The sequence below is a fragment of the Lissotriton vulgaris genome, chromosome 1_2 (assembly GCF_964263255.1).
Source record: "Lissotriton vulgaris chromosome 1_2, aLisVul1.2, whole genome shotgun sequence".
Lineage (NCBI taxonomy): Eukaryota > Metazoa > Chordata > Amphibia > Caudata > Salamandridae > Lissotriton > Lissotriton vulgaris.
In genome coordinates, this window is record NC_141686.1 from 160,624,956 (window position 1) to 160,650,196 (window position 25,241).

Here is a 25,241-nt window from a genome sequence, read left to right on the forward strand (position 1 = left end):
TGGACATGGACGTGGTGGTGATGGACGTGTTGGTGGTGGACGTGTTGGAGGTGGATGTGGTGGACATGGTGGTGGTGTACATGTTGGTGGTGGATGTGGTGGTGATGGATGTGGTGGTGGTGGTAGTGGTGGTGGACGTGGTGGTGGCTGTGCTGGGTTTGGTGGTGGTGGACGTGATGGTGGTGGAGGTGGGTGTGGAGGTAGTGGTGGACATGGTGGTCGAGGTGGTGGTGGTGGACGTGGTGCTGGTGGACGTGGAGGTGGATGTGGTGGTGGTGGTAGTGGTAGTGGACATGGTGATGGTGGAGGTGTTGATTGTGGATGTGGTGGTGGACGTGGTGGATGTGGTGGTGGTGGTAGTGGTGGTGGACATGGTGGTGGTGGAGGTGGTGGTGGTGGAGGTGGGTGTGGTGATGGTGGACATGGTGGATGTGGTGGTGGTTGAAGTAGTGGTGGTGGATGTAGTGGTGGTGGATGTGGTGGTGGTGGAGGTGGTGGTGGATGTGGTGATTGTGGACGTGGTGGTGATGGACGTGGTGGTGGTGGATGTGGTGGTGAAAGACATGGTGGTGGTGGTGGATGTGGTGGACATGGTGATGGTGGACGTGGTGGTGGTGGTGGATGTGGTGGTGGTGGTAGTGGTGGTAAATGTGGTGGTGCTGGGTGTGGTGGTGGGTGTGGAGGTAGTGATTGTGGACTTGGTGGTGGACGTGGTGGTGGATGTGGTAGTGGTGGTGGACATGGTGGTGGTGGAGAGGTGGTGGTGGTGATTGTGAACGTTGTGGTGTGGACGTGGTGGTGGACGTGGTGGACGTGGTGGTGGATGTGGTGGTGGTGGACATGGTGGTGGTGGATGTGGTGGTGGTGGACATGGTAGTGGTGGAGGTGTTGACTGTGGACGTGGTGGCGGTGGACATGGTGGCGGATGTGATGGTGGTAGTGGTAGTGGTGGTGGACATGGTGGTGGTGGAGGTGGTGGTGGATGTGTTGGCGGTGGTGGAGGTGGGTTTGGTGGTGGTGGATGTGGTGGTGGTGGACCTAGTGGTGGTGGACATAGTCGTGGTGGATGTAGTGGTGGTGGATGTGGTGGATGTGGTGGTGGTGGAGCTGGTGATTGTGAACGTGGTGGTGGTGGCGTGGTGGTGGTGGACGTGGTGGTGGTGGACGTGGTGGTGGATATGGTGGTGCTGGTAGAGGTGGTGGACATGGTGGTGGTGGTGGGTGGTGGACGTGGTTGTGCTGGAGGTGGGTGTGGTGGTAATCCTGCAGGAGTCTGCCAGCAGGCTGTGCAAAATTCAGCAGCGCCTCTAGGCATTTGTTGCAATGCACGGACTTCACACAGAATTTGGCATCACAGTATAGTACACAATAAAACATTTCTTAGCACATAATTAAATAAGAAGCTCAAAAGAGCTCTTTCGGCATTTCTGGCATGTGTGAATGAACAGCACCATAAACCTCTAAGAAACGAGACCTGAATGGGTAGGAATGCGTACAGTGAAGTTTCTAACTAAACCTTTCATGTCTATTTTACAACATCTAGATAGCAAAAGACTGGGATCCAGTGATGAAAGCAGAGGTGACACCTAAGTAGCAGGAAGCAACAATATAATTTATGGGCGGATTACCTCAGCTTTTCAATCGGTGTGATCTTGGGCATAACAGCCTTCAGCAAGCAAAGCCAGAAACGGCCGGGCAGGGGAGCGTATTCTTTTGAAGTCTGATGCAGCTGCAAGCAAGTATGGGTGAGGAGAGAGGCAAATGGTGTGCGATGTGCACACGCCCGCACACATGCACTGTAGGCAGTCGGCCTTTGGGTGCATTTTTGAGAGCCCTTACTTAAGTCTCGCTGAGAACACATGCACGTTCGCTCAGCGAGATCTAAAAAGTGGTGAGGCAAGTTGAGGGGGTGCATGGAGAGCGCGGGAGTTATGTAATGTAAGGAACATTTCTATAGTGCTTCTTTCACTCCAAGGAGTATCTTGGCGCTCATCCAACCTAGATGAAGGGGTTGGAGGGAAAATAAATTACTTGCATACTGCACTACATATTACACCAACTCCCAACACACCGCATCAGATAGAGAAAAGATCCACATTTTTTATGCTTTCCTGAAGTGTGTTTCTTGGGAGAGTGATCGTAGATAGGGCGGGAGCTTATTCCAGGCTTTGGAACCTAGTACAAAAAGTGATTTACCACCCTTTGTTACCAGCTTGAATCGGGGAATTGTAAGTAGATTCTGACTGGCAGACCTCAAACAATGTGTCGGGTGATATTTTTTAAAACCATTGCACAGGTATTTTGGACCCTGCTGATGGAATGCCCTGAAAGTAATTATGAGGATCTTGAACAGGATTCTTTTACCTATTGGTAGCCAGTGAAGTGTTTTGAGTGCTGCCGAGGCTGAAGACCTGCGAGGCCAACGTAATACAAGACGAGCGGCTGCGTGTTGGACCATTTGTAACCTATGGAGAACGATTTTGTTGGCTCAAGCATATAAACCGTTACAATAGTCCAACCTGGAGTTTATTAGGGCCACTGCAACTGTTTTTCTAGCCGACAGTGGGAGAAAATCGAAAAACTTTCTCAAAGCTTTTATAATCTGGAATCATGTTCCAGCTACTGCCACTGCTTGATGTTTAAAAGACAGTTGGTAGTCGAATTTGATGCCCAAATTACGAGCGGATGTAATTGTGTTGGGAGGTGCATCTGCATCCACAGGCCAACACGCTTTTGGAGAAAACAGGTTGTGGCTCCCAAACGGCAGGATTTCTGTCTTACCAGCATTACATTTTAAATGATTGTCAGTCATCCATTTAAATGTTGCTGCTAGACATTCCTTGAGATCTTCCTCGGCACTAGGCCGTTCCCTGTCAAACACCAGGATGAGTTGGGTGTCGTCGGCCTATGAAATTGAACTGATCTGAAATGATGCGATCAGTTCCACTAGGGGTACCATGTACAGATTTAAAAGTACTGGACTTAAACTCGAGCCCTGAGGGACCCCTGAGCTGACGACCTTTGCTTCAGACTGGTGTTGACCCAACACTGTGACTTGGCGTCTATTGCTAAGAAAGTTTGTGAGCCAAGCCAAGACTTTCCCCCCTACACCTGCGGCAGCCAACCAATCCACTAAGATGTTATGTGAGACCGTATCGAAGGCTGCTGACAGGTCAAGTAGGATTAGGACAGCCTTCTTTCCCTGGTCCATGGCCGCTCTTAGGGTCTCTGCTGTAAAAAGCAGGGCCGTCTCGGTAGAGTGTTTTGATCGAAACCCTGACTGGTTAGAATGGAGAATGTTATTATTCTCCAAAAAGTTCATCAGTTGACTGTTGACGAACTTTTCCGCCAGTTTAAACAGCACAGGCAGCAGGGAGATGGGACGCAGGTTGGAGAGAGTAGTGGGGTCGGCTAGTGCCTTTTTTTGGAGAGGCTTGACAGCTGCAAGCTTCCACTCCTTCGGGATGTCTGCCGTGGCTAGAGATGAATTTATAATCCCGTTAATTATAGGATTGACCGTCTCTACTAGAGTTTGTAAAACTAGAGGGGGGCAGGGATCGAAAGGGGATCCAGATTTACTGGCTAGAATAGCCTTGGAGGTCTCCTCGAGAGAGACCGGGGCAAATTCCTCCAGACGGGCAGAGGTCCTCATCTCCTCTATCTGTTCAGAGGCCATCGACATAGTCGGTACTGGAGGAAAAGTCTTCACGATGGCAAGGATCTTATCGTCAAAATAATCAGATATCGCATTGCAGAGATCTTGAGACGGAGTAATCTCCTGCGATAGAGATGATGGACTCATAAAGTCCTTTACAATCTTGAAGATCTCTTTTTGTTCCTGGCCCGCCATGGAAAGGGCCTGTAGGTAGTGAGCTTTCTTAGCAGATTTTATTTCAGCGTGATACTTCCGTCTCGCTGACCTATAGGTATTACGGGCGGTGGCATCATAGTTTCTACGCCACCTCCGTTCCAGAGCTCTTACCTCTCCCAGTTCTAATTTCAAGGCCAATGAGAACCAAGGGGCGCTCTTTTTGGTATTGATAGTTCTTGAGTTATTATTGCTGGTTGATCTCAACAAAGCCCCCGCTCTGACAATCCAGTCGCAAAAGGTCTGATTATCTGCGGAGGTGTGGCCGGATAGAGCCGGTATATTGGCTTTTAGTACGTCTACTGGATAATTCTTTCCAGTTGGGGGTGTGTCTGACTTCAGGATTTTTAGGGCTTGTCATAGAGGTGGTAATAGGTGTAGGATTCAATACAATATGAAAAGGGATGAAAAAATGATCAGTCCAATGCCTACAAAGTGCAAAGAAATGTACTGAGGCATGAATGTCACAAACGTTCTCAGGCTAAAGCTTCTGCTTTACACCACTAAGTAATATAAAACAAGCATTCCAGCATACTGTTAGAAGCTGTCTGCCTTTTCTGTGGGAAAAGATCTTATTTTGACAATGAATGGGACTTAAATAGTGTGATCAGCTTTAGTAGTAGTATCAATAAATTAATGAATCCACAGGAAGCTAACAAAACAAAAACGTTCCGCACAAAAGTGAGGGAACACAGTTACTCGTACAGGGAACACCTAAGAATCCTCTTTTAAGATACATTAAATACAAGAGGTTTTACAGGCACAGCGCAATGAATGTGCAGTAGAAACCTTAAAAAGTAACACTGGAGACACATGGACAGGTTGCATTGTAGATGCGGAAAGACTTAGTTCTGACTGCTGAAAAGAAGGCAGCATAAGTTATGTGTGGAAACTGTTCATGGTTCTGCATCATAACGCTTAGGAAAACAGTCAGCTATATAATGTAGAAGGCTATTTACATTTTGGGCAGTTAATAATCTAATGTGTGATGAAAATATGATTAAGGCTTTTCTAACATGCCCTAATTTGCATAATGGCTGCAGAATTGTTCATAATATTCATCGTCATTCTGATTCAAATGTTTTGGAGTTGAGGTATACACAATAAAAACTGTCACATAGTAAAATACCAATTATTGTGTATGTTTATTAATTTCAGGATACAAGGGCATAATTCCATTTGTGATATCCTGCAGATAAGAGAATCTCTTACAGGTTTGCCTGTCTCTCAACATTCACTCTCTAATGGAGCATAATTCTGTAGAGGTAGGAGTGAGAGACACCTTTCAGTTCTCCTTTGCACTAAAAAATACATTTATCCTTTTGGGGCTAAGAGGAACTACAAGGTGACACCAATGGTCTTTGGGTTAACATGACAAAATGCAATCGATCTGATTTAGGTCACCTGATTGCTTTCACTGTCTCTAGAAAACACAAACTCTAACATTCTGACACTCACAGCACAATTCACCCCTGAAACGAGCACAGTGGTACAGCCCAAGTGTTGCACCTCACCTGAAAGTTTTCCTTGATGCGCTCAGGAGTGACTGATTTGGGGATTACAATCAAATTTCTCTGAATATTGAACCGCAGGGACACCTACAATAAAACAAAAGAATATTTTTAAACAATGGTCCTCTAAAAACAGCCTCCAAAACTTAGAGGATGCATGCCTTCTAGCTCTTGTTTCTGCCCATTCTACTGACATGCAGGGCCGCCACTTGAAAGGAGGTGACAATGCTTGTGAGCTGGGGCACACTAGCATAGAACTGAAGAACATCCTGCAAATTTTTTCCAAGATTGTCTACATTGGAAAGGCTTATTTAGGGATAGAAAGGGTGAGTGTTGGAAAAGAACAAAAAAAACTTCTTTCTCATGTAACCAAACTCCAAACGTTGGATATCTGTGATGCGCAACGCAGCCCAGGTCATACGAATCATCATGGTGCACACCGCATGCATCTTTAACACTGCTTATAATTTAAAGGGATCAAAGGCACTCTATTTGGATATGAATGAGAGAAAATGAAAATGGGGCACACAAAATTGATTGATACTAACCTGTGCTTCTTACCTCTGTTTATTTTCTTACTTACTCTATACACATGTATCGAATACAGCTGTAAAATGCAATGTAGGAAAGTAAATAAATAATTCAGTCTTCCTTATTAGTATTGCTAGAAACTTTCTGCGGATGTTCTGTTTGTCTTTAGATAAAAGATCTGTTTCAAACTCAGTACTTCCCAGTGGGTTCTATCATATCTCTAAAGATTATACACAGTCACCCTCTCTTTTGCTCTAATGTTCCCCTCATTTTCTTTTCACATTCACAATCTTGCTTAAAAACAATTGACTATTCATGTTTGCTTGCATTCCCAGCTGATGGTGAATGTATCTTCCTTTTGCTTGAAACCAGCTTACAGGGGCACTTGCCACTCGTTTTGTTTTCAGAATCCAAGGGGTTCAGGGCAGCACTGACCAATGCCCTTGTACAGCATATGAGTCTAAAACCTTCTATAGGCAGCACCTTGTGAGTCAACACTGGCCACATCATGTCAAGTGTTCCAGAGTATAGGCTATCACATGCAACTCTTTTATATAACAGTATAACAACCTGCTGGGAGGCTAGGCTGGTATTCCCACTTTAAGTAGCTGATGAGTTTCAGTTTTTGCAAGCCTGGTCAAGGTGTAGGCTGCCACTAGCATTATGTTAATTTCTAAAGGCATTTCTCAGCCTGAAATGCCCATACCATCGTTCGGAGAAGGTTGTGGTTCTTGACCTTTGTCTTTCAGCTGTTACCACAGCAGACTGAAATGTAAATTGATCCTTGTATAGCGCACTACTCACCCGCATGGGTCTCAAGGCGCTTGTATGAATACCGCTGTAGAACCCGTCCTGGCTTTCCCTGTGAGGCGTCCACTCCTGGGCACCCCCAAGGTGGAGGCCAGGCATCTTTAGCGTTGTGGGGGCCTTTGTGGAGATTAAGCAAGCTATTGCCCAGAGTTGCACAGTGGGACTCTATGATTAGAATAGGCACCGAGGCGAGAATTATCAGGTCTGTGGAATTTTTGAGCCCAAGACCCGCCGAGGCTGGGAATTGAACCCTGGTCCCGGGCTAGACCTCTGCATCAGGGTCTGCCGCTCTAACCATTGAGCCACACTTCTCCACTGGCAAACTGCCTATCACAATAAACGTTTCCACCTTGGATAATTTGTATTTGACATTTGGATGCCTCAGAATGAGGTCAATTTCACATCCACAGGGACTATTAACCAGGATTCCAGGTTTAACATAGGTCCTTCCTTACTAAGAAGTTGTAAACCTCAAGAAGACCTGAAATGGGAGATTTAAGAAGAAGGCGACTTATAACATTGGTCATCAACCAATTACTTTCTTAGGTGTATTCATGTATGTGGTATTTCTATTGGGTGACTCTAGCCCGAAGGCAGTGAAGAGCTGTACAGGGTCATAGATGGACCCTTTCACATGGATGTAAAGGTTCATCATCACTGCCAGATTCTAAGAAATCCCAAAAAGGGCACCTCACAGCTTTTATTGGCATCTCGGGTGTTGGATGAGATTATTGATCCTCATTTCAATTTTAGCGAAATCAGTTTAGGAGATAAAAATGTATTATCCTGCCAAGAAACAAAAACTTTGAAATTTAGACTAACATCCCACAAGGAATCATAACGTGCTTTAGGGAGTTTTTTAAGTCTAACCCCTTTCATTACTCGATTGATAAGAGAATTGCTACCTATTGCTAAGAGAGAATCTTGATTTCATTGAAGACAACAGAGGCTAACATTATGCAATAACTTTTATTGCTGCCCCAACATGCAGCCCTTCAAAGAACATGCATAACATCACAAGTAAAACATTCCATAGAACTTTAGAAACAAAACATAGTAACAGTGTAGCAAGGCATCCTCCTCTTTTATTGGCTGGTCCTCATCTGTTAAGTACACTTAACAAGTAGTTTTACTATTATTAATATATTTTTCAAGATCTACAAGGTAAGGCAACCTGTTTTCATCCTTTATGTAATGACCCCTCCAATGTATGGTTAGTCTGCTTTCCTTTATCTCACTTTTTGTATAATTAGGGATTATGCTGCCTTTGTGAGCGTCTTTACGCACCCTACTTAATATTGAGTGCTCTGTGTTAGTTAATACTTAACACGGTCTATTTAGCACTTCCTGCTTATATAAGATCTACTATTAATGGTTGCTAATATATAGTGTTTGCCAATATTTATATTATGTATACAATATGCTAATATGTACGGCAAGGACTGACCTTTTTTAGGACAGAATGTCTTGTCTGTGGCTCTCCGTTATTTTGGGCCTGAAGTATCCGGATCATGCTTACTGCCCGAGACGCCAGAGATGTTGTGTCTCATGCCAAAGACTTTGAGGGTGCTGCTGAGCGTCTCCAGACTTTTGCGGTGAATGCCTTGACGGCTTCTCTTTCTCCTTGGAAAGAGAAAGCCGGTACAATCCAGGCCTTGGTCCACAGACACCAGATGGGTTTCTCCTTGCCAACCACAACCTTTTTTGTGAGGATTTCTCTCTCCGCTCACGGGAGACGGAGAGAGACATTTGAGTTCCCACGGAGCTGGGATTGTAACACGGGAAGGACACGACTCCGCCCTGACCTTCTCAGCTCCGTTCTTGTTAGCTAGATTGTTCTTTTTCTCTAAAATCAGGTTCCCCATAATGGGAAGTGATGAAAAAAACAAAAAAAAAGGAGAGAAGAGTGAAAAAGGACTATAGCTTGCTGGCACTGTTTCTATGGTAACCAAGCAAGCTTGAGGCTCTCAACTATCTTTTTCCTGCCAACGAAGGAGGCAGGCTCAAGGACAGTTTTTCTCCAACTGATACCAATTAAGATAAGGAAAGAAACTTAAAAAAATAAATAAATAAAATGGAGAATAAGGGGATTGTCCTAACCTCTACCCCTTAGCTACCAGACATTTTATTATTATTATTATTAAATTCAATTTATCTAGCACGCAGCTAACCAGAGGTTTCCCGGTGCCTGTGAACACAATGAGCAAGATGAATAGGCTAGACACAGAAAAGGAATAGGAGGACTACTGATTAAAAAACCAAGTTTTTAGGCCTTTGCGAAATTTAAGATAGTGTTGTTCAGTACGTAAGTGAGTTGGAAGAGAATTCCAGAGGGAGGGGGCCAGATAGGCGAAGGAGCGTCCTCCCATTCTGGCTTGTTTGATCCTAGGGACTTGGAATTTGTGTTGATTCGAGGATCGACGTAGGCGTGGGTGTTGGTAGTGGTGTACCAAGACATTAAGATAGTTGGGGGCTAGGCCAGAGTTAATTTTATGCATGTAGCATTGGGCTTTAAATTTGGCCCGACTGTCGATTCTCAGCCAATGAAGTTCACAGAGTAAGGCTGAGATTAGAGTCCTTTTGGGTAGTTTGCAGAGCAGCCTGGCTGCGGAGTTCTGAACTACCTGCAGCTTGCGCCGCACTTCCTTGCTTCCCCCAGATAAAGTATGTAACCGTAATCCAATCTGGATGCTACAAGGGCCTGGATGACAGTTTTTTGGGTAGACAGAGGGAGCATCCAGAGAATTTTCCTAAGCCATTTGAGTATAGCGAAGCAGGTGGAGGCCACTTTGACCACTTGTTGATTCATCAACAGTTGGTCGTCCATGATGACACCGAGGTTATGGGCCGATAGAGACCAAAGAGGGGGAGAACCCATTTGTGATGGCCAGTGGTGGGATCCCCAGAGGGTTTTATTTTTACCGAAGAGGAGGAGTTCAGTTTTTCCACCATTAAGTTTTAACTTGTTGGCATGCATCCAGTCAGCAATATTTATTATTCCAGACCGGAATGCTGATGTTTTAGAGGTCTCCTTGGAGGAGAGCGAAAAGATGAGCTGAGTGTCATCTGCATAAGAGTATATGGTTAGCCCGCTTGCTCAGCTATCGTAGCCAGAGGGCTAACATTGATGTTAAGGAGCAATGGGCTGAGTATGGAGCCTTGAGGGACTCTGTACTGGGATACATGAGCCTTGGATTGAGCGGTAGGGGAGAAGACCTGAAAGGTCCTGTTTGATAGGAAGCTGGACAACCATTTGAGTCCCAGGCCTGTGACACCACAGGATTGGAGAGTATTTAAGAGAGCAGTTTGAGAAACAGTATTGAACGCGGCACTTAGATCGAACAAAATAAGTGCCACTGTCTCACCTTTGTCGACCTGTTGGCAAATCTTTTCAGTGACTCCCAGGAGTGTTGATTCCTTAGAAAAGCCTGCCCTGAAGCCAGATTGGGACGTGTGTAGGATATTTTGTGTCTCCGCAAAAATTGTGAGTTGGGTATTGATATGTTTCTCAAAAATTTTGGAAATGACTGGAAGAAGGGAAATGGGGTGAAAGTTGGATGGGACCGCCGGATCGGTGTTAGCTTTTTTCAGCAGGGGTACGGCCATAGCATGCTTCCACGCTGCATGGACCGTTGCTTCACATAGAGATGTGTTGAGTAGTTCCATGATAATATTAAGTATGGTGTGGTTGAGTTTTTGAAGGACAGAGGGAGGGAGCGGATCCTTGGGGGACCCAGATTTGAAACTGGTAAGAATACCACGGAAGGAGGAGATGTCAAGTGGAGTCCATTTGTCCAAACAGGTGTCGCTGTTGGCTAGATCGACTTCCTGAGAGAGACATTGTGTTGAGGGGTCATTGGATTTTAGATTCTAAATTAATAAAACTTTATTTAAACAGTATTATTTAAACAAACCATTCCAACAAAATGTCTGATATTGAAACAGAGGGGAATTCAACCATACCCCCGAGTGAGAGAGTATTAATTAATTCCCTTGAGAAGGAATTTAAAACCTCCCTGAAAAATGCTGTTAAGGCGGCCCTTAGCAAAAGTAAAAGGGACTACTCTGAAGAGGACCTAATATCCCTCTCAGAGGATGAGACTCTCATCCGAAAAGGAGGTAAGGTTATGAAAAAAACAAAACACATGTCTAATGTTACGCTTATTAATGGTAGCCAGTGCGCTGCAAAAGACAGAGCTGAGGCATCAGGTAGCCTGCGCGCTACAAGTGACCTTGGTACCCATAGCGGTAAAATTAGCAAGAGCAGCCTTATGGCGCAATAAGCCCAGGTGCCCATCGTGGCACAAAAAGACCAAGTGACCTTCATGGCTCAAAAGACCCTAGCTTGCAAGCTGGAAGAGAAACCTACTCCTATGATACTTACCCAAATGAGGACGAGGAGGATGAGTATATTTTTGATCCCTTAGAAGATTTAGATAATGATCTTCTTGATGAAGACCTCGGCAAGGCTCTAGCTCAAAAGCCGTTAAAGACCCTACAGGGGTGGAAATGTTCAATCCTAACCAGATCAGTCACCCAAGGTATTCACAGGAGGCATTTAGTAGTCCTAAAGTTAACATTAGGAACCCTTAATGCCTTCTGTGAATACTGAAAGTCTTACCGTTAGGATTTTTCTCAGTTTAGAAGTAGTAAAATTAGGACTTCTAACTTTAGGACTCCTAAATGCCTTCTGTGAATACCAAAATGAGTAAGTGCCTTCTGTGAATACCAAATAAATAAGTGCCTTCTGTGAATATCAAAATGGTAGTAAGTTTAGGGTTTAGTCTTAAGTTAGTTATTTGAATCAGGCCCAAGGTTTCTGAGGGACTCAAGCGACTGCAAATTGAATCCCATAGTTTTTCAAAATATTTAGAACCTATGGGGCCCCATCCATGTTGATCGGTTCACCAGCAGATTAACATATCAAGTAGCAGACTACTTCAGTAGGAGACCAGACCCTAAAGCGATGGGAGTAGATGCTCTACTTCAAACCTGGAACATGAGGAACTGTTATGCTTTCTCCTTTTCGCTCTAATTCAGAGGGTATTACTGAATATATGAAGAGAGTGACATATGGATATGTATAGCCTGTATGCTGTGTTAAGTTAGCATGAGCTTTTTAGGAGTTTGAACACCATTTTACCTTTCTGCTGCTTTTGCACATGACACATAGCTGTTGCTTTAGCTTTGAGCCTAGTAGAATGTTTTTGATTCATGCGAGAATAATATGTAGTTACTCTGATATTAGCCTTGCTTGGCGAGCTGTGTCTGTACAGTGTGTGCAGAAACCTTCAAGGATATCTCAACACAGTGGTTGTTGTGAGCACTGATCTTCGCACGTTCCTAGACATAACATACATGCAGCTGCAGCCAAGTTCTGGCTTTAGGCGCGTTTTATATTGCTTTGCACAAGAGCATACAAACACACTTGATGGTGCTTCGCATGCAGAGAGCTGGTTGCTGATGATGTGATCCCTTACCACTAGGATCTTGAGGTATGGGGCTTCCCTGCTAAAATTCAAAGAGACCTTCTTAGATATAATATAATATACTACCTAGGGAGGGTGAGAATTTGGTTTTGTTAAACCTTATTCATTTTAGCATAATACCATGCTTTCACCGTTTGTGTTCTATGGACTAGTGACTATGCTGATTACTTTGTTTCTTATAATATGTTTGCTTGTATTAGCTAAGATACTGCGTTTGAGAACACTGCATTAGTGAATAAACATTTCAAATATGCACGTGTCCTCTTTTACGCCTTGTTCTAGATTGACATGATTGTATAACGAAAGAGTGTTCATGTGTTCCACGTTACCTGAGGTGTACTAAGTCCATGTTCTGGTTTGTCTAAGCATTGGGAGTTTATGATAACCAATGAGACACTGATTGCTAGTCTGGTAGGGGATATTTGGCTACTAAGGTGAGTTTTGGCACACCCTAATTTACTGAGGTTCCTCGCCTCTATGCACAGTTCTGTCTGAGCACGGAATTCCTGCGACATGGCGCTCAATCGTTGGTGGTATTAAGGCATGATACTTGAGTAGTGCATTGTTCCGCCCTTAACCCCTTCGCTATTGTTTCCGGTTAACGGTAGTGTCGGACAAACCTACCTGTATTCGTATAGGTCCTTTCAAGCTTGAATCTTTCTAAAACGGTTTCATTGAGTTACTACCCAGTTGTGCTACAAAGTTTCCTTTGTACCTTTTTTCTTTCTGTGTCACTATGGCTGCGGTGGACATTGCGCAACATAGCCGCATTGCGATGCGCAATAATTTACAGACTTATAATGTTCCCGCAGATGGTATGGCTGTGATCTTGGTAGTGAGTGCAGAGGTTGCTTACCCGTATGAGATCTTCTACTCATGGGTGACCTTCCCAGTTTGAATGCAAATACTCATGTGTTCGACACATATACTCCCACGGCTATGCCAGCAGAATATGCACTGTATAGGGCACCGGAGATTCCTATTGATACTTGGCAGCATCGAGTTTGGTTTAATGGCGCCCTACCCCATTCATTATCAGCTCCGAGGTTAGGTCCTTTGTCCATTCCAGGCGCAACTTGGCCTGTTTTGGCTGGATTTACGCCTCATCCTCAGCACGAAGCATGTAACGTGGCTGAGTTAAGACGACTACATGTAGTCGCAATTAGCGTTATTCGGTCGTTGGTACAATACACAACCCGTAATCTCCCGGGCGGGGCCCCGGGTGGTGCGGCTCTTCCTGCCGGACAGGGCGGATTGAAGCTCAGTCCCGTTATGGTCAACACTGTAATGGGCAAGCGCCCCCAAGAAAAGGATGATTCTCCTTTCTGGCTTGCCGAAAAGTTTGACCAACTGGAAGCAGTATTTCCTAACACGTCTCCTGGTGAAAAACACAGGATTCTGAAAATTAGCTTACCGAAAGACTTGACCCCCGAAGTCGGTGACTGTGAGACCTGGGGTAAGACGTTTGCGGTGGTCTACGCGAGGTGTTACGGCACTCCGTCTATGACTGTCCTGCCGACGGTCCTTAAATGTGTTCAGGATAAACACGGACCGGAGGCTGCGGTTGAATTGGGTATGAGTCTCTGTGGCGCCTTTGATGTGGTTTCCGATCTCATACTTGCTAATGTCAAGGGGGATGCGGTGAATTTTCAGGTTGCCAATGCTTTATTGAAACTTGTGTGTCACCAATGAATAATCCTCTTTTTACTGTAACCAAGCCTGACGGTTCATATCGTTTGGTATTGGATTACCGGCATTTAAACTCACATTGCCATGCCTGTGCAGTACAGAATACCCACGGCTCTGCTTTAGTTAATAGTCTCGTGCGTAAGCAGTTTAAAACCACGCTTGACATTTCCAACGGTTTCTATGCCCACCATTTGAATGGTCTGAGTTCCAAATGGACCTCCTTTAGATGCGGCGGTGTCCAAAAACATTTCAAATATTTACCGATGGGCTACAAAATAGTCCTGGAGTGTTTGCTGCCCGCATAGTCTCTCTCTTAGAGAGAGTACACCCAGATGCTTGTTTATATGTGGATGACATTTATCTCACGGATGATGAACTGTGGGAGCATCTGTGTCGAGTTGACCACTTAATTTGTAGCTTTGCAGACTTCGGTTACAAATTCAACTTTGCAAAATCGCACATTGCAGAGTACACAGTGTTGTTCCTGGGCTACGAGCTCAACAATGAAGGTCGGGGATTAGCTCCTCACTTCTTTGAGAAATGAGCACAATTGCGCGCTCCGACAGCTCTGAAAAAATTACAGTCTTTGCTGGGATTTTTAAATTTCGGGAGGACATACATATACCTAAATATGCCCAGCGTATCAAGCCCTTATATGCTTTGATACAATCAAATTTTACTAAATCAAACTGGCTGCCTGAGCACTCGGCTATACTGAAATCTTTTCAGGCTGATCTGCTCACTTCTAAATACTTATTGACTCGTGATAATCACACCAACCTGGTGATAAGAATCATCCCAGGGACGGTGGGTTTCACATACCTTACTTTTAACTAAGGAGATACAGTACCTATTGCTTACAAGTCACACTTGTACACTTCGGCTGAAATGCGATTTTCCACTGTGGAGAAAGTTTTGACGGCTGTGCAGATGGCGCTTCTGAAGCAACGTGCTCTGTCACAGGGAAAACGCATGTTGGTGGTTACCCCGTGTCCTGCTTTGGAGGCAGTTACAAAAGCCAGTGTACCTAATTCTAAAGCTTTGCACCCTCGGTGGATACAATGGGCAGCATCATTGACATCTCCGGATGTCACGTTCATTTTTGATGCCTCCTAACAGTCGCAGGAGTTTTTGCAATATGAGTTTGTTCATCCTGCACCTTTGACTATGCGGCCTCTGGAGGATTTCCATTGCATCATATACACTGCTGGTTCGGCGCAGGTTGCGCATGGTTCTAAACACGCCTACGTTTCCGCTTGCGACATTGTGGTAGGTGCCATGGTGAACGATGAGCTCAAGTCCAGTGTCGTGCACACGCAGACTCTAGGGGACTGCACCGCACAATTGGCAGAGCTTCGTGCTCTGATGCTTGCATTGGAGTACGCTGATCCTAGTGTGACAACACTTATCATAAGTGATTCTTAGTACTGTGTCCAGTCTTACAATGAGAACTTGTTCTTTTGGATTCAGAATGATTTTCACGATTCCAAGGGTAGCACAATAACACATAAAATGATCTGGGTCTGGGTGGCTGAGCTTAAAGAGCGGTTGCCACGCGTGTCTGTAATTCATACTCTTGGTCACCAGCGCGTGGGAGTCCACGCTGTTGGCAACTCGCTTGCTGATGAAGCAGTGACATCAGCAGTATCGACATATTTAGTTGGCGCAGCCACACGGTCCAAAAGTAAGATTGATGATGATATCTTGGCGGCTATTGCTGTCACTGAGAAGGGAGGTAATTATCCTGCAGGGTTCCCTTTGAAGTACACATACCACTTAAGTCCCGATAAGGTTCCTTATGTGAAAATACCTGAAGTTGGGGAGAGGTTGATTCCCAACTCAGATCGCAGACATTCACTGATCACAGCGGCCCATGAAGGGGTTGCGTCTGTGCATGCGGGCATTTCAGCTACTGTGTCTCAGTTGAAACAACGTTTTTGGTGGCGGGGACTGTACAAACAGACACGTGACTATGTCCTTCAATGTGACATTTGCCAGCAGATTAAGCCTTCAACTGCTATGCGGCCGCCCCAAACATAGTTGATCATTTCTAATAAACCGTTTGTTTGTGTTTATTTAGATCAATGCGGTCCTTTTTCTTCTGATACTGCGTATAAGTACATCTTAGTAGCAGTTGATTCATGCACACGCTTTGTATGGGTCTGGGCTCATCGCAGCACTGATTCATGGACTGTTATCAGGGATTTGCGTGTCTTTGTAGGGATTTTTGCCTGTGGTACCTTCCATTCGGATCATGGTCCTGCTTTCGCCTCTAAGGCGTATAGGGATGCCACGGCTTTGATGGGGGTCCAAGTCAAGTTTTCGTCTCCATAACGACCTGAGGGTAATAGTGTTGTAAAACAAATGAACACTGACTTAAAGTAAATCACTGACAGCTCGAGTTATAGGCACTGGCAGAAACTGGCTGGCCCATCTTAATGGCGTGCAGCATGCTCTTAATAATCTCCCTAGAAGGTCTCCGGGTGGGCGGACCCCATACGAAATGCTCTTTGGTATCAAGATGTATGTCCCGGACCTTAACCGTCTAGGCACGGTTGGTTCGGCTGCCTCCTCTGACGTAGATGAACATTGCGATGTTTTACAAACTCTACAAGAGACGAAAGACTGTCTTGCAAAGGAACATTTGCCCTCCACCTCGGATGATACTTTGCAGATCCAGGTAGTTGGCTGGCTTCCCCAAGTTAGAGAACTGGTTCGGGAGAAGATCGATAACAAGAAGGAATTTGGTCCCTCATACCGTGCTCTGGTTCCAGTGCTTGATGTGAAGGGCACAAGAACAGTTATTTTACCACCACTTCCAGGTCGTAAAGAGAACAGGTATATCTCCATTGACAATGTCAAAATACACAGAGTGGCCGATTCTTCTTAGCATGACACCGGCAGTCTCATGTCCTTCGATGGTGAGAAATTCTGTATTGGCCTCTGCTTCGGATCATGCACCGGAAGTGGCCCTTGAGATGCCTGCAGTTTCAAGTCCTTTATTGAGTGCTTTGCCTGGTATTCCCCTTGATGATACTGACTACACCTACCCAACTGACTTATCGATGCCTGATTTGCAAACTCGTTTAGCCACAGAATACAGATTTTCTTTTGACTCTGTTTCACAAACTTCAGGGAAGCCCACAAGGCTTAGGGCCTATGCGACTTTGTTTAAAAAACATTCTTTGATTCCCCCTTGGACTTACATCTGGTTGGGGCTTTTTTCGCTTTACCTTTTTATGTCAATTGGTTTTGTGTTTTATTTTTTCCGTTTCATCAATGGACATTATGTCGAGGAGAGAACATGCATTCGACATCTAAATGGAACTTTGGCTCCCCACTCCTCATCACATTCTGCCCACAGATTGAAGAGAGACTTGGCCTCACCGCGAGGCCTGTCCTGGATGGCATAGTCTGGAATGCAGTTAAATTTCAAATCCATGGCCCAACTGAAGTTAATAATGTTCCTAATGTGCTTAGAGTTAACATGAGGGATGTGGTTCAACAAAACATACGTTCTGATGATTGGGATGTTCAAGCCGTAGAGGCTTTGTTTGCTGATTTGAAATATTATCCTGCCTATGATGCTGAGGATTTATATTTAGAATCTGCTAATTATGGTGATTTATTTTGCTTCCAACATTTTGGCAATCACTACTTACACAAAACTAATTTTAGGAGAAGTATTGTGAATTATACCCAGTGGGAACATTACCCAGCTCCTTTAGGAGGAAGCTCGAATACATTTTTGAAAAAGTACACTTATTTTACTGACTTTAATCAGTCCAATCCCGCTTCATTTTATTTTAAAATGGCAGATAAATTCATGTCCAAAGTTCGACTTACTGATTCTAAATTATTGTATTCGAAGTCCTTTCTAGACCAGCTAGCTGTTGGTGGCTACGAGTCGTGGAAGGAAGCAATTGACCTCAAATCAGTTTGGGGTTCTAAAAGTTGGCAGGTACGAGGCATTGAGGCTTTGCACCGTGCATGTCTCATCCCAAATCATATGTTGTTTTTGAATTCTACTCTCTCACAGACAACATGCTTTGGATTGGCTACTTCTAAAAAATTAAATGCTCCTTCCTTTCCTGATTTGGAAGAATATTCGTGTTGGGAAAATTCAACTAAATTTTCAATTAGAGAGTTGCAGACCCTTTTGCTCAATACATCCTTTAACATATCCAGTTTGGATCCCAAGGGTTGGTTGATGTGGCACAGAAGTGCAGATTCGTGCCAACATCGTTTTTTTGGGCCTGGCTGAGGGTTGTACACAGGTCAGAGTAGATCCCCGTTATGAGAGTGACCATTCTGTAACCACGTATTCAGTAGGCAAATTGTGTCACAATTGGCTCAAACACTCTGGATTGGCATCAGTAAAATTGCATTTGTCTAAACTGTCTGACAAGGTTGACTTGAATGACTTCATAAAGGGCCCGGCTAAAGGTAGATCTAAAAGATGGATCTATGCCGTTTATAATGAACTCTGGAAAACATCACAGATTGAAGCGGCTACCCGCCTTAGGGCTATTAATCAAGCTAATTTGGAAAAAGTGCTTGCAGTAGTGGTTAACAGCATTAACACACTTTCCTCCCGCATTTACATGTTGGATAATATTGTGTCATCTGTTGTTGAAATTGTTCAAGATGAAGTGTCTGTTTTGTACCATGGTCAGAATCAATTGTGTTCTATTATGCAGTTTGCATGGACCCTGCAGACACTGAAAAATGGAAAAGTGCCTTGGAATTACATTAATGTCTCATCTCTGTTTGCCTCTTTTAATTTGACTGAAAAACAATGTTTACTTTCAATGAGAGATGCTTCATTTTCCATGCTACACATTGAACGACTGGAGTCTTTCCCTTTTCAGTGGCAGAGGTCACGGCTGCTACATGGCTTTTCCACGGGCTAATAACTTTGCCATTTGCACTTTTCCAGTTTACGAATTGCATAAAATATTTTGCCATTGGTAGGTATGAACCTCTGGGCAGCTCCTATTTACATGAAACCTGGTCGCTCCTGTTCACTTACAGATGCCTTAGGGACGGAAAGGAGGTTTATCTGAAAGGGGAAGAGTGTACAGAAACACCAGATCACTCATTAATGTGTAGACACATACAATTGCATGGTTCTTGTAATCAAGATCGGCCTAATTTAGCGTGTGTTCTAAAAGGTACACCCGTGCCCGCTATTGTCCTGACTTTTATTTTGCTAGCAAACAGAAGTTATTTACTTTTAAATAATGAAGATTGCTGTGGGCTATTGAAAGGCATAGCTTATGTTGTAACTGTCAGTGAGCGTGTGGTTTGCTGTAAAAATGTGTTGTATCCACCCACGCATGGGAACCTGGATGTTTCCGTCTGGCCGAGAATTCCGACCTTGAAGTCAGAGTTCAAGAAGATGAGCAGAATAAGAGCCTTATTGTCACAAAAAGAGGTTGCCCTAACATCTGCTGGCGAAACATTTGTCCTTCACGTAGCTAACACCCGCACAGAAGTGCATGCTTTATTAAATACTTACCTTCCTTTACATTTCGGTGAGCTGATTCATACAATTTTTAACGCGTCCTCCACTTCGGGGCTGGCTCATTTTTTTAAAGTAGGGAGCAGTGGTCTAGTGACTTTTTTCCAAAAGATATTTGGAGTCATTCCTGATTTCTTCCATTCAATCTTTTCCAGCCTATTTGGTGGAATTCCCGTTTTACTGGCGCTGGCTTTTTGTTGTTATTTTGTTTTATTCAAAATGGATGCCCGTCCTGTGTTCGCAGACGAGCTGGCGCAGTTAGGACTGTTTCGCAACAGGATGCTTGAATACTATGGTGTGCTGCTCCTTGCCACCTTAAGTGCAGCATATGGATTATCGTTTCGATTTTCCTATTTCACTTGTGTTCAGCCTGTCTTTCATTGCCTGAGCTGCGATTTTGACTGGGCCCTGGATTTGTGTCTCTGCAATTTGGTGTCTCCTGAAGTGGATTTTAATCATCTCATGAGTCCCTTAGTTACTCATGAATTGCTTATTTCTGACAGAGGGATTATGGCCTTTGCAACGATGCATGGAGTTCTGGGTCGTTGGAATATATTCGCACCGGCGCAAGATTTCTTGGCACACAGCTTCATTGAAAACCCACCGAGTTGTCCTCTGATGGTACTAGAGGCTCCGGTAATTGAAGAGCATGTATGTTCTTTCACACTATTGAATTGGATGACTGAGTTATTTTCGGATGATAACAGTGACTTCCTTTTGGAAGCAGTTTCTGCTTATTCCTCATACTCAGTTTTAGGCGGACTCCTTTTAAGGCCTTTAATGTCGTGTTTTTCTCTCTCTCTCCAAAATTTTTCATTTCAAAATTATGATGGACAATTTTTTCTATCAGACCTATTGGCTTTAATAACAGTGGACATTACATTGTCAATCTGGTGAGATTTTGGATTTTTGGGCGGACTACATTATTTTTCCTCACCTACTCGATTTCGATCTGAATGTTTATTGAACTCTGCTTTCAACATTGAGTCCCTTATCTTATCTTATCTTATCTGATACGTGCTCGGATCAAGGGAGTGTGACATATGGATATATATAGCCTGTATGTTGTGTTGTTAGCATGAGCTTTTTAGGAGTTTAAACGCCATTTTACCTTTCTGCTGCTTTTGCACACAACACATAGCTGTTGCTTTAGCTTTGAGCCTAGTAGAATGTTTTTGATTCATGCGAGAATAATATGTTGTTACTCTGATAGCAGCCTTGCTTGGCGAGCTGTGTCTGTACAGTGTGTGCAGAAACCTTCAAGGATATCTCAACACAGTGGTTGTTGTGAGCACTGATCTTCGCACGTTCCTAGACATAACATACATGCAGCTGCAGCCAAGTTCTGGCTTTAGGCGCGTTTTATATTGCTTTGCACAAGAGCACACACACACACTTGATGGTGCTTCGCATGCAGAGAGCTGGGTGCTGATGATGTGATCCCTTACCACTAGGTTCTTGAGGTATGGGGCCGACCTGCTAAAACCCAAAGAGACCTTCTTAGATATAATATAATATACTAGCTAGAGAGGGTGAGAATTCGGTTTTGTTAAACCCTTTTCATTTTAGCATTGTCATATGGATATATAGAGCCTGTATGCTGTGTTAAGTTAGCATGAGCTTTTTAGGAGTTTAAACGCCATTTTAGCTTTCTGCTGCTTTTGCACACGACACATAGTTGTTGCTTTAGCTTTGAGCCTAGTAGACTGTTTTTGATGCATACGAGAATAATATGTTGTTACACTGATATCAGCCTTGCTTGGCGAGCTGTGTCTGTACAGTGAGTGCTGAAACCTTCAAGGATATCTCAACACAGTGGTTGTTGTGAGCACTGATGTTCGCACGTTCCTAGACATAACATACATGCAGCTGCAGCCAAGTCTGGCTTTAGGCGCCTTTTATATTGCTTTGCACAAGAGCATACAAACACACTTGATGGTGCTTCCCATGCAGAAGAGCTGGTTGCTGATGATGTGATCCCTTATCACTAGGATCTTGAGGTATGGGACCGCTCTGCTAAAACCCAAAGAGACCTTCTTAGATATAATATAAAATACTAGCTAGGGAGGGTGAGAATTAGGTTTTGTTAAACCCTATTCATTTTAGCATAATAACATGCTTTAAGCATTTGTGTTCTATGGACTAGTGACTATGCTGATTACTTTGTTTCTTATAATATGTTTGCTTGTATTAGCTAAGATACTGCGTTTGAGAACACTGCATTAGTGAATAAACATTTCAAATATGCACGTGTTCTCTTTTACTCCTTGTTCTGGATTGAAATGATTGTATAACAAAATAGTGTTATGTGTTCCACGTTACCTGAGGTGTACTAAGCCATGTTCTGGTTTGTCTAAGCATTGGGAGTTTATGATGACCAATGAGACACTGATTGCTAGTCTGGTAGGGGATTTTTGGGTACTAAGGTGAGTTTTGGCACACCCTAATTCACTAAGGTTCCAAGCCTCTATGCACAGTTCTTTCTGAGCACGGAATCCATGCGACAGCATAATACAATGCTTTCACCGTTTGTGTTCTATGGACTAGTGACTATGCTGATTACTTTGTTTCTTATATTATGTTTGCTTGTATTAGCTAAGATACTGCGTTTGATAACACTGCATTAGTGAATAAACATTTCAAATATGCATGTGTCCTCTTTTACTCCTTGTTCTGGATTGAAATGATTGTATAACGAAAGAGTGTTCATGTGTTCCATGTTACCTGAGGTGTACTAAGTCCATGTTCTGGTGTGTCTAAGTATTGGGAGTTTATGATAACTAATGAGACACTGATTTCTAGTCTGGTAGGGGATATTTGGGTACTAAGGTGAGTTTTGGCACACCCAAATTCACTGAGGTTCCAAGCCTTTATGCACAGTTCTGTCTGAGCACGGAATCCCTGCGACAAGAGATTTACAATATCCCCCTTTTGGGATACACAGGCTTGGTTTCCCGGGGTTCTGGAACTAGCAATAGATTTTCCACATTTAATACCAGGAATTTAGACCTTCTCCTAGGACAAGAAGGGTAGCAACATCCTCCCTTGCTAGAAAGAAGCTTGAAGGATGTATGACATTATAACGCATGCTATTACAACGCATGCTGTTACAACACAGGTTTTACTACGCATACCTTTACAACCCTTTACACTTTGGGGTGCTGGATAGTGAATAGTTTAATTTACTATTCCAACTCCAGTCCCCGTGGACACTAGGGAAGGTGTTGGATAGTAAATTAAACTTATTCCCTATCCTAGAGCGCCCCCCAGTGTAATGCGTTGTAAAGGTATGCGTAGTAAAACCTGCGGTGTAATAGCTTTGCGTTGTAAAAGTTTTGTTGTAAAGGATGTTTCCCAAGCTTGAAACTTCTTGTTTAGAGGATTTCAAGCGATCAAGCAGATACTCAGGTCTTTCAGGAGAGGCTAAAAGCCTACTGGATAAGACATGGGAACCAGGGACAAGAAAAAGATACACTGGTGTATGGAAGAAATGGTCTAATTGGTGCATGGGGCGCGATTTGAATCCTGTGGATGCTCCTATAATTTATAGGGTCAATTTCTTAGCACACTTATTTAGATCAGGCCTTTTCTATTGAACAGTTTGTTATAGATCAGGAATTTCAGCTGAACACTCACTGATTAATGAATTTTCAGTTGGTAGGGATCCTTTAATCTGCAGAGTAATTAAAGGGATAATACTTAATCACCCTCCTAGGGCAAGATATCAATCCTTATGGAACGCCAGTCTTATTTTTGACTTATTTATGTCTTGGCCTGACAACCCTTTACTATCAGGAAAACAGTTGTCTATGAAATTAGATACTCTTCTCTGCCTTATATCCTTCAGACGAATATCTGATGTTAGAGCATTAGAAATCAGCAACAGATGTTTTTTCCCAGACGGAGTCATTTTGATATTTGTAGAAGAACTAAAACAATGTCTGAGAGTATTGCTTACCCTTATTTTAATGATTGTAAAAAACTCTGCGTCGTTATTTGTTTAGAAGATTACAAAAGTGTTACGTCTGTTGTGAAAATCAATTACTGATTTCTTTTGTCAAGCCTCACAAAGCAATATCTGCAGTTACTATCTCCAGATGGGTAAGAACAATTATGTCTGAAGCTGGAATGGATTTAACTAATTTTGATGCACACTCTTTCAGAGGTGCAATGGCCAGCAAAGTCTTTTGTGCTGGTGGTACGCTTAGATATATAATTAAAGCGGCTGACTGGTCTGGTGCTTCTACCTTATCTTAAGTTGGTGGAGCACGTGAGCAGTCTGGCGTTAAATAGCTTTAAACTTGCATAATGGTAGCCTTCGGTCTTGTAATGAAATGGCGATTCTCCAATGAACATACAGAGAAAATCTTCATTTCATTAAAGGCAATGGAGGCTAACGTTATTCCATCCTCCATGCCCATGTGGAAGTATGTTATATGGTTTTATTTAAATAAGTAAATTCTAATTTTGATTTGACCTTGCTGGTAGTTCGTGTGGGCTCTCCTAGCCGTTTTCTTGATCACAACTGCGCTGCTATCTGCTTCGAGGGGACCTTGGACTAGGTTGGAAGGCAAACTCCGTGCTGCAGGGCTGCGAGCAATCGGGACCGGACTTCGAGTCCCAGAAGCCCCGGCTAAAAACCTGGCACCTGGCCGCTCTCCCTGCTAGCCACGCCCAGCCTCCACCTAGTAAAGCCTCGCCATTGCTGGACTTCGTGGGACACTCTACGGACCTTGCTGGTAGTTCGTGTGGGCTCTCCTAGCCGTTTTCTTGATCACAACTTGCGGTACCCGCTCCGCGGGTCCCGCTGCGCTGCTATCTGCCTCGAGGGGACCTTGGACTAGGTTGGAAGGCAAACTCCGTGCTGCAGGGCTGTGAGCAATCGGGACCGGACTTCGAGTCCCAGAAGCCCCGGCTAACCACGCCTCCCGTCACCTGGCCGCTCTCCCTGCTAGCCACGCCCAGCTTCCACTCCTACAGATCATTTATATAAGTTAAGTGGTAATCCCGCGGCGCGGGAGCGTCCCGGGAGAAGCCCGGGACAAGGGCGGGACCGTCTGTGGCCGTCCGGGGCCAAAGGAGGCCGGGCTGGGCCACCCCTCGTGGTCTTGGATAAAGTCCCGGTGATTCTGAATATTAGTTGGTTAAGTGGCTCAGTCGCCCAAATTGTTATAGTTGTTGTTGGGCGTCTGCTGGGTTTGTAATTTTTGTATCTTGGCTGTATTGCTTGTTTAATCTTCAACATGCCCCTACGTTCGGGTAGAGATCGTTCTGTTGCACTTCAGACATCAAAGGGGGTGGTTTCAGGCCCATTAGATGCCTTTATAACGAAAGCTACGGGTATATTAGAAAAAGAAATAGCGCTTGTTGAAAAAAGGTTGTCCTTAGATCTAATAAATGGGAAACGTTCTTCTTTGGGGCACATTGTTACAGTACCAAGCCCCACACCTAACCAACCACCTCCCCCTAACTTGGTTCTTGTACCTGTTGAGATACATAATGATACTGAAGGTTCCCCTCTATTGCATTGTATCTCTGATAATAACATTGGTGATACAGATTCATCCGCGAGCGGTGTAGAGGATAGTCTTCTTTCTGCTACACCCTCGCTTCTAGACTCCTCCTCCGAAGAGGAGACTCTGGAGGTGAATCATCCTGGTAAGAGGAAGCGTAACAAACGCCGGCAGAAAGGCGGAGTTTCAAAGGCACCTAAAACCGTTAGTCCATCATTACGTGTGTCTGAAACCCTCCTTTCAAGGGATGAACCATTACCTACTATTCCATCGGGTGGCATTGTCACTTCTGCTTCTAATACTACA

The 25,241-nt window shown here is 44.1% G+C and overlaps 1 protein-coding gene across 2 annotated transcripts in view; it reads right to left on the reverse strand.

The window, feature by feature from the left end:
* Positions 1-25,241, reverse strand: part of LOC147734740 (aldo-keto reductase family 1 member B1-like) — a 293,902-nt gene that overhangs the window by 81,190 nt on the left and 187,471 nt on the right. For both annotated transcript variants that reach the window (XM_086953025.1, XM_086953026.1), the window contains exon 8: positions 5,383-5,466. In XM_086953025.1, the coding sequence (XP_086809151.1) occupies positions 5,383-5,466 (84 nt within the window). The remainder of the gene's footprint in view (positions 1-5,382; positions 5,467-25,241) is intronic.